Raw genomic sequence first — 10,514 nt, forward strand, 5'->3', positions numbered from 1 at the left:
TTGACTACAGCGTCATTGTAAATAGGACATATTAAACCTTTATATCATTAAAGCATCTTTAAGAATGATGCATGGCGTAGACACAATCTTAAACATACAGTATGGCATAGTAAAAAAAAGAAAAAAGAATTGAAAGTTAAAATTCTTTAAAAAAATCCACTTACAATCAAGACAAAACCATCTGTAACGATACTAGTAATTTTAGTCATTAAAGGTGTCATTCAAGTAACTCATTTATTATCATTGCCGAATTAATTTGTCATTATTGCAAATAGTTTTCAATTTATTATACAGTCCACCTAAAAGAATTAACCAAATATACCGTAAAATTGAAGAAATCGACATATAATATCATTACATGAGGAAAAAAAGGAAGGAAGTCGAATAAAGCTATTATCTGACATTTCTAAATACAGTTTAGAACTTGATTCACTAAAACTTTTATTTAGAAAACACAATTCCATAATTTCGCTTATTCTTCGAAAAAACCATTTGATGAGTAAATAAAAGTACAGTCCCTGGTAAGTTAAATTATAATGGCGGTCTAATGAAATTAATCAAGTTATGGAAACATAAAGTTCTTATTATGTCAAAAATTATTATTTTTGTTATTACAGTCATAGGTATAGTGATAAATATGGATGCAAATATAATACAAAATATCACAGCAAAACATATGGACTTATAAAATTTTAACAATGATTTAGTTTAGGAATTTATAATAAATTTATATGCACAAAATACCTTATTTTGTTTGTATTTCTTTTACTGTTAGGACAAATAAGTTAGTGAGAGAACTTTCATACAGCTATAAAATTTATTTTAATTGCAAATCACAACAAATTTAAATTATTTAAGAATCCTTAAGATTTAGGTATCAAAAATCACATGAAAAAGTGCACTCATTCTGTCGGTAGAATCCGAAAATGCTATAACGTAAAGGAGGTGCCATTAAGAAATACAACTTTGGTCGTTTTAGCCCTTCTGGGACAAATTGTACCGTGCGTTCAATTTGTCTTGATAACATTTTAAAGAGTGCCCCCACTGACAAATAAAAATATGTTTATGTTTGACATATTAGTAGATAAACAACAAATGGTTTTTCGTGAATTTAACATCCGTGAAAGGAGTGATGTGCTTCAAGTATACTTTTTAAATAATAAAAGTGCAACCGCAGCTCATCGTCAGTATAATAGACTTTATCCACAGCGCCGAGCTCCTTCAAAACAGATATTTCCAAGGCTGGCAAAGAAATTTTCAGAAAACGGTAACGTATCATATGCTAAAAAGGCATGTCGGAATCGTAATGTTTTAAAGGAAGAAAATAAGACAATCATATTAGGATTCTATAAAGTACATCCAGTTTCCTCTATTACTAGAGTTTATGAAGACACAGGTTTTTCCAATTTTCCACTTAGTTTCGTAAAACTCAAAAACTAAATTTTTGTTTGGATTTTTTAAATAGACATAATGAGAATAATTATTTTTTGAAAAACATTAAATGGACTGATGAAAGTTCGTTCACTACAAGATACTACAAAAATACGCGATATTCGTCTTTAAATAATCCTAGATAAAAACACGAAATAAAAACCCAGGGGTACCAATCAATTAATGGTATGGTGTCATAGATGGGCATATTTTGGGTCCGATATTTATAGAACGAGAGTTAACTGGAGATCATTATTTGCAACTCTTAGAGCACCAAATAGAACAATATATAGAAGATTTACCCCTAAATATATAAGCGCTGATTATATGGCCACAAGACGGTGCGCCTCCTCAGAATGTTGTGCAAGTTAAAAATTTTCTTAACATGGAATATCTCAAGGGTTGGATAGGGAACGGCGGAACTATGGATTGGCCAGCCAACAACCCCTGCTTGAATGAATTTTTTCTTTTGGGGACACATAAAATATCAAGTGTGCAGAACTACTTGTAATAATATCGTGGAACTTCGGCAAAGGATTTCAGCAACAATTAATCAGTTAAAAGACAATCCGGAAACGTTACTAAATGCAAGATATCATACAATTAGAGTGTATGAGAAATGTGTTCAGGAAAATAGTGGTCATATATTTAGAATAGTCGAATAATTTTTTACTTTAGTGTGTCACTCTGAATTTATATAAAAATTTCCTATTTTTGCTGATTTGTCAAAACGAGTGGACTAAAGTGTGTTACATCATTGTAATCGGAACAAGATATTCTATTGAACACATATATAATATACAGGAAGTCCCATTTAAAAAATATAATGTAGGCTTATGTCAGAAAATTGATAGTTTTGTTTTATACGTCACTTGGGAAAAAACAAGGCTACTAACCCCACATTTTGTTTTTTTGTTTACCATGATATCTCTAAAAACAAAAAAGTTACAGCCAATTAAAATGTTATCAAGATAAATTGAACGCACGGTACAATATTAAAGGAATTTTAAAAAGTAGCCATAACAGGGCCGCACATGTCCCAAAATTGAAACTTTTCCAAAATCAAAGTAACCCTTTAAAAACAAAAACTCAACTCAAACACCGTGTAAAAAAGATTTTTTTGCGCGCCGAGTATCATCCGCAATTACTAATATGATTATCATGTCACGTCAAGGTGACGAGCGCCGCTGCAACAGATTGCTCACGCAGCCGAGTACACATGTTCTATTATCCACAACAAAGGTTACATGTGCCCACACACACACACGTGAGCTGTTTTTTTTTTTCGGGCAGGTTTTTCAATTCCCGAGTCTCAAATCTCGGGTCCGAGGCGGCGTGGGCCCAGTTCTGGGACGGTGCTATTTCCGTGGGATCAATATAAGGGCGCATGGTGTTTACAAACATAACCAAAAGTGCTGAAGTGTCCGCTGGAAACGCATAAATATTGCACCTTTCGTTTAAAATCAACAAGTCGACAACATGACGAGCTTAGAGCTGGACCTCAATCAATCGCTGGACCTGAGGATAGCCCAGTTCAAAAACGATGCGGATAAGATGCGTGACGTGAACGATTTCCTGGGCGACCTTTTCGATAAGGCCCAGAAGGAAGCGGAAAAACGAAACGGTAGCGCGAAACAAAAGGGCAAACTGGTAGGTATGCTGCGACGCGATGGTACATCGGATTTAATTCAGTTAACTGGGAATTTTTTTTCATTTTTGAATGTCGTCTTGTAGTTCGCTTTTATATACGGTTTTATATATGGCATGCTATTTTCCTAACGATGACATTTATTTACCTAATTGATAAAGTTCAGTTGCCGCGTGGAAATTTCAACTGTATTAAATTTAATTTTAAAAACGATCATATACCAGTGTCAAAGATAAGGATGCTCGACAACACGCACGGGTTAAATTAACAACAACCTTCCTAATTTGGAGATATTCCTTACATTATCAAAAAAAAAAAAAAAAATCGAAAATGTTTATTGAAAAGCAAAAAAGCAAAAGAAAGTTTCTCTCTCAACCTTTTATCGACCTACAAGATGAGGATAACAGATTTTAATTTAAAAATATTTGTCAGGGTTGTCTTTTCATCTCGATAGGTTGTAAAGATAGTAAGGATTCAGGTTTTGAGAAAAAAAGATATAAAAAAATAAACCGTGTAAAATTCTAATGACCATTTTATTGATCTCAAAGCGCTTTTAAAAATAATCCAAATATTTTGTTCAGAGTTAACCGATTTAAGATTTAACATCTCTATATCTTTCATATTTTATAATGTACGTACGCTGAATTGACATCTTTCCCAATATATGGAATATATTAATGTATGAATTGGTAATAATTATAACGAATGTTGAAAGTTGAAATTTCTATCTCGCATGGGAGATTTCCCCGCTCTATACACAAGCCCCCCTTCAATTACGATCAATATTAAGCCAGTTTCGTATTATTTGCAGGATGCTTTAGGATTACAAAGTAAGTTGTGATTGTCACATATCGTATTACTAGGTTTGCTTGCTAGTTGAATATGTATATACTTGATTAAGCTATTTGCACGAATTTTGGTTTTTAACGCGTCACAGTAGTAGCGTGGCTTTAAATATAACGAACTTTGTTCAGTTGGTAATAATAATATTGACTGCCCTGACCACTTGCAACAAAAAATGTTGACTTTAAATAAAACACTTTACGGTGGGTAAAGTTTATATATATTTTTTAATACACTAAACCACATTTGTTTATTCAAATTGGTTAAAAACATCTATCGCTAAATTATATGATGACAGGGAAAGGAAATCAAACGTATTAAAGGTAGCAATAATGACATCATCAGGGACCAAACAACCCTTAGATGTCGGATCAGACGGGTGCTTAAGCTTAGCACATACATGCATAGAAAAAAACGTGTTGCCTAGGTTTCAGTTAAGCACCTAAAGAAAACAAAGACATGTTTTCTAAATTGGAATGAGACTAATCAGAAAGCCACCTAACCATGTTATGTTAAGTTTAATGTTATGTATAAGGCACCACTGACAAGTCCGCACTACTAGACCATTCTCTCGGTGGTCGTTAGTATTCTGTGGTGATCGTAAAAAAAAAAATCGTTTTTCTTCCATACCCAAAACAAACAATATGCGACATTAATATTAATGTGATATAAAAACCATACAGCTATTAGACAATATAGAGGTCGTAGTTACCGTAAATTTATGTCATACACTGTAACCTGCATTTTGTGCTATTTTCTTTCAAAACAGCGATGTCCACGCGAGTAACTCGTTTTTTTCACTTAAAATTTAATGAGATCTGGGACATTTTGACCAAATACTGCTGAAAAAAAAACAGCCAAACTGAATACTGTCGAATTCACGAACTGCGTGCTCTCATTGGTTAAAAAAAAATATAAAATACCTTTGGCCTGCGTATAGTTACGCTAGAAACCTTTGAAAATTCATTCATGTTCTCATTATTTCATTACAAATGTAAAGAAACATTTATAAACACTTATGTGAATTTTAAGGCGGAAATCTTCAGTGATTTTTCTATGTGTAACTATTTTTCCCGCAGATGGAACAAAAAAAATCGAAGCCTGGTCGAACCGCGCTAGAACGTCTGCAAGAACTTTTGCATCCAGAATTTTTACCACAATTTGCAATTGTACCAATACAGTGCGGAGTACTCTTATTACTCGCAACAATAGTCATTAGGAAGTACCTGAAGGGAACCAGCAATACATAGTATGTTTTAATCGGTGTTAAAAGATGTTTCTATCCGTATAACGCTCTAAAGACCAATAATTGTCCCGGAGATATACGTAACGTTGATGTGTGGAATTATACTTATTCCATTGTTGTTATAACATCGTCTCGAGTTATCGCGAAACAGGGTGAATAATTCAAAAAATGCAATAACGTCAAATCGAATTTTATGTTAATAATAAAATTTCGATTTTATGATACGTTTTAGTAAGGGATTCAAGCAGTATTTTCGAGATTTCTTCCATAACATTCAGAGACGAGTGTTTCGTGTATCTATGTGAAATATTTTTAAACAGAGTTTGTTAATTTTAATGTATATTGTGTTTAAGTTTATTTTTATTTTATACTGCAGGATTTTTTACCTCGACAATCAAAATTGAATCATTCTACACTCACATATAATTCCTAATTACTTCTATTAAAAGACTTATACTTTAAGAACTAGTGAAAAGATTATCACTATGCACACTAATAAGAGTTGACAGTAATTTTATATGTAAATTTATAAAAACAAAATTATTTTCACTACATGTTTCATTACATTCTTCATTTTGAACCTGTACAACTCATCTTCCAACCATAAAATATTTAGATACTGGCAAATAACTTTCCATTGTCTTTAATTGCGTGTCTATATTCTTCCACCAATATTTTACTGGAAAATGTTACTCATACTGAAACTTTATGAACAGCAAAAAATTAATAAAAACATATTTTTGTGTTTTTGATTTTTTTACCACTTACCTATTATTTCAACACTTATATTCAATGTATCCAGCTAAGGAAAATAAAGGATGGTTATTAATAGGTGGTCATTTAATAAATAAATGATTTATGTTTTAACTATATTTGTATTCCATGCATTTGAAAACATTGTAATAACATTTAACTGATAAATTTTTATAAAACACACTTTTTGTAGAGTATGGTGGATACAAAATGTATTTTTTTGAGATCTCCCATTTAATATTTGCTATAGTATTTATTCCAACTACCACCATAAACCATTTTGTACCAGTCACATCAGCAGAAAAATCCTGTTTGCATTCTAGTATAGTATTACCATATTCTTTCCACAATTTACAAACAAAAAATATCAATGGCTCATCCTCAAATTGCACAAGATGATCCTCTAAATCATTATCCTTTTCATGAAGCCATATTGAAATTCGTGCCTTCTGATGTTTCAGTACTTTTTGCATTTGGTATGCTAAACTTTCCTTCTTGAATTTTCGTTTTTTTCTTGGAGGTTTTTGGTGCAACGAACTTGAGCCACAATCAAGTGCAACAACTTCAGAACCCAACTGGCTAGGAAATGGTTCAATGCATTTACTGGCTTGACTGAACAAATCTAATGTAGGAGACGCACATTCAACTTCTGAGTATTTAAATAAATCTGGAGAAAAAATCTCAGCCCTTGCCTTTGTGATTTCAACTAAATGTTTTTTCCTTGTCTTAAATATTTTACGTCGTTTTTTTATCACAGGGGATAGTGGTGTGGGAAATGTAAATGGTTTGCATTGAGATATTTCTGGCGACAACTCCGACAACTCCACACTGTTTCCGCCAATAATTGGGGAATTTATTAAACTATTTTCTAAAGTTAATCTGCTCCCGTCAGATATTAAAGCGTCCTCTAAATTTGAATAGGAGTTTGTTATGGCATTACTGGAATCATTCTCTGAATCTGATGAGCAACACGTAATCTCGACATACTGAGAATTGGGCCCAATTGAAGAATTATAGTGCCAAACAGATATCCAGTGTTTTTTAGTCATTACATTAAATTACAAATAAAAGTAATATTAAAAACACACAGCTGAGAATGTTTACACATAACCTACAGACCTAACCTCACAAATTATTCTTCTTCTTCTTCTAGCTTGTGGGCAAATTTCAAGAAAATTGCAAGATGTATTGTTCCTTGAAACAAAAATTAAATTATCTTCCATAATTAACAAAACCCTTTTTCTCACTGATATTTATTAAACTTATTTCTTTCTACTACATTTTAGTAATGAAATTGACTTGGCATTGTTTTAACAAAAGGTCCATTATAGGTTAGGGATACAACTTCAGTAGTGCTTATTTTTTTTGGTCCAATTGTTTTTACAGGTGGTGGTCTACGTAGTTTGCGACCATGCTTACCGGTCTTTCTTTGCCACCATCCTGATCGGGGGCGATTTCCCAATTCTCGATTTTTTTGTGCTGATCCAATTGGGGTACTGTCATGCTCCACGTTACTTAATCTTCCAACTGTACACATACATGTTTCTGGTAAACTGAATTCTCTCTTACTAGGAACACTGATTACAACATGATTATTTGACTCTTTACGTACAATTGTTGCATATCCTCCTGCCGCATGGACTAGGAAGCCCCCTAAACCTGGATATTTCTCAACGCAATTAATTTTTGTTCCTGTGGGAAGAGCACCTAATGGATAAGCATCTCCCTCATTCGCCTTCACTAAAAGTGTTTGGAATTAAATTAGTTGTATGAGATAATTAAGGCAATTTACCTGGTATTCTAGGTATATGACAAGACGTCTTAATAATATCGCCAGCTTTCATATTCTCAGTGGCTAGAATATATTTTAATTTGTCCTGATAAGCAACCAGTGCAATGAATGCTGTTCGACAACCATCCTTTATAATTTTAATCACTTTTTCTTCTTGTGGGGGACCTTCCTTTGGACCTACCCTTTTCCAGTCAATCCAATGATATTTATGCTTGATACCACCCCCAATGCCGTTACAAACAACTCTACCCGTGTTGGGATCCCTGCCTGCTAAATTTGTCACCTTCAATGGCTCAACAGTGTACTTTTCAGGAAAATGCACTTTTCTTCTAAATGCTATTCCGTGACCTGTTACGGGTTTTTCTACGAATTTTGTCTTAGACCGCACGTTTGTCTTTTGTAAACTAACAACTTCCAGAATCGATAAACGTGTAAGTGCTTTAATAAGACTCGACATTTCTAACCAAAATATATTGGAAAAAAAAATTATTTTTGGAGGTTATTTGATTAGTTGGGAAGCTTGGGGCACAGAAAAATAACGCCCTATTATCCAATTACTGAACAAATTTAGTATTAAAGATTCGTGTTAAATTTAAACCACAAAACTTTTTCGTATGCAGTAAACATAAAGTAATGTATTTTAACCAAATTATATTCCATGATCTGACCACAGAAGTAACCACAAAGCAATAATTTATCTAAGCAACCAATAACTAAACCAGGTAATACGTAGAGGCAGCAAAGTTGCTACATTATTTTTGAGGCGGTTTTTTACTCTTGCTTTTTTTAATGTTTAATAGTTATGTAGGTTTCAATTTTTACACAAATGCGTTTATAAAATGGAGTTCAACATAGATGTTAGAAAAAAACAACTGCAAAGCCTCAGTCAATATATTAAATCTTCAAAGGATAATGTGGAAGCAATTTTGCAGTCTCTTGGGTGGAATGCTAAGAATACTGTCGAGGTATTAAAAAGAAACAACAGGTCCGTAAAATACCTAATTAATGTATATATTGTTGTAGAATGAAGACCCAAAGATAAACTGCCTCATAAATCCCAATCATTTGCTATCATTTGCAACCAGTGCTGAGCACATTGGACTGTGCCAAATACGCTCATATGGATATGATATTAACGGAGATTTCTTGTCGGATACTCCAAGTCCTACTACTTCCACAATAAAACTAGATAATAAAACTAAAATAGAAGTGTTGAGCACGGCAAGGTTTAGCAATTCTACATTTAGAGCAGGTAGGTAGAAGAAACATTGAGAATAGTAATTTTGTATTTCAGTCAACTGATATTTTTGGCTGAGATTTAATGCAAATTTGTTTATTTCAGAAATTTGCTATGGTCTTGACAACCAACTGTTTAAACTCTGTAATCATTTAATATCCTTTTTTTGTATATCCTTTTTCATATTAAGGTACGCATGCAAATTACTTAGCTAACTTTTGAGAACTGCATAAAACTCAAATTTTTAAATATTCAGATAGACAAAATTAATTTTATGTATAAAGAATAAAGCCCAGTTTTTTTTGCTGGACAATAAAATGTAGCTTCAAAAATCTCGGCATGGGTACTAAGGCCAGAAAAAATTTCAAAAGAAAAAAATGTCTATTTTTTTCTGACTAAACTTTTTTTGGTAGCTTGGAATGGTCACGATCCTGATCCAATGACGTCAGATCGGCTACACTCTACATTTTCAGCAGACGAAAGACTGGCTCTGTATGACTATTGCGTCAAAAATACTGAACCACCCCCCGAACCGGAAGAGTTTACCTTGTAAGTATGATAATGATAAACTTATTTACTAATATCATAAAAGGTTTTACAATTAAGACAATTAGAAAAATTGCAGCAAAACAAAAATTTCAACCTATTGATCAGTGCCTTGAAATTTTGAAATAAAGGGTTTATACTTGGTGGCATAATAGTGACATAAAGTATTGATTGATTTTTGATCTACTTGTACATTTTGCAAATTTTGACCAATTTAAATGTGATTAGGATAGGATAGTATTTGTTTGTATTTGGAAACAGCGATTAAGCTTTACTTTTATCATTTATAACTCATTTCTCTCTATAAATAACACTAAGGAATAAGGCAAAAGTACCATTTATTTACTATTTTATGAGGTCAATATGACTTGTCTCTTTCATAATGTCCTTTTTCATTTGAATAAAAATATGTTCAGATTTTATTATTTTCCTCGCATATATATAAACAATACATATTCAGGTCCGTCAACAATGAAAAAGAGGGCGACAAAGAATTGTCCTTCGAGCAGCAGCTAATCAAAGAGAGAGACGCGAAACGACGTAGAATAAAATACAAATCGGTGCACACGAGTCGCAAAAGTCAAGTCGAAATTACGCGGGAGGTAATCGACAACCAAATGGACTTGTACCATCAATGGTTGAGGCAAAAGAAAGACACAGAGGACGTCTTGCAACATGCGACCGATCAGATCAATCGTTTGGAAGATTACAGTACAAATGTCGCCAGCCAAAACAGCGTTTCCTATCCTAACGGAGATGGCGTCCATAAAGAAAGACCATCGTCGCGTCTCAGTAGCAGACACAGTACCCATTCCGGTAGTTCAAGGAAAAATAGACCTCGTGACGAACGAGGTCATAGGGCGAACGGGCGTCATTGTAGCCGCGAACGGAGGGAATCTCGAGACCGGAGATCGCGTCGTCGAAGTAGGAGTCGCGAGAGAAGACGACACGACAAGGAACGTCCCCGTCGTAGCCCGAGAGACGAGCGTAGCAGGGGTAGAGATAGACGTTAGCGCGT

At 33.6% G+C, this 10,514-nt stretch overlaps 3 protein-coding genes across 3 annotated transcripts; 2 read left to right on the forward strand and 1 right to left on the reverse strand.

The window, feature by feature from the left end:
• Positions 1-2,619: 2,619 nt before the first annotated feature.
• LOC132701119 (uncharacterized) lies at positions 2,620-5,901 on the forward strand. The gene is made up of 3 exons (XM_060668814.1): positions 2,620-3,081; positions 3,891-3,909; positions 5,002-5,901. The coding sequence occupies exons 1-3, from the start codon at positions 2,911-2,913 to the stop codon at positions 5,139-5,141; spliced, it is 330 nt and encodes a 109-aa protein (XP_060524797.1). The 5' UTR covers positions 2,620-2,910; the 3' UTR covers positions 5,142-5,901.
• A 228-nt stretch (positions 5,902-6,129) lies between these two features.
• LOC132701117 (large ribosomal subunit protein uL2m) lies at positions 6,130-8,337 on the reverse strand. Its single transcript, XM_060668811.1, has 2 exons — positions 7,714-8,337; positions 6,130-7,661 (listed from the first exon to the last, which is right to left on the reverse strand). Exons 1-2 carry the CDS (start codon positions 8,168-8,170, stop codon positions 7,204-7,206), a joined length of 915 nt encoding a protein of 304 aa, XP_060524794.1. The 5' UTR covers positions 8,171-8,337; the 3' UTR covers positions 6,130-7,203.
• Positions 8,338-8,411: 74 nt separating this feature from the next.
• On the forward strand, positions 8,412-10,514 carry LOC132701116 (pre-mRNA-splicing factor 38B-like). The gene is made up of 4 exons (XM_060668810.1): positions 8,412-8,678; positions 8,737-8,965; positions 9,364-9,499; positions 9,957-10,514. Exons 1-4 carry the CDS (start codon positions 8,553-8,555, stop codon positions 10,507-10,509), a joined length of 1,044 nt encoding a protein of 347 aa, XP_060524793.1. The 5' UTR covers positions 8,412-8,552; the 3' UTR covers positions 10,510-10,514.

This window comes from Cylas formicarius, unplaced genomic scaffold, assembly GCF_029955315.1.
Source record: "Cylas formicarius isolate icCylForm1 unplaced genomic scaffold, icCylForm1.1 PGA_scaffold_4__25_contigs__length_36172078, whole genome shotgun sequence".
Taxonomy (NCBI): domain Eukaryota; kingdom Metazoa; phylum Arthropoda; class Insecta; order Coleoptera; family Brentidae; genus Cylas; species Cylas formicarius.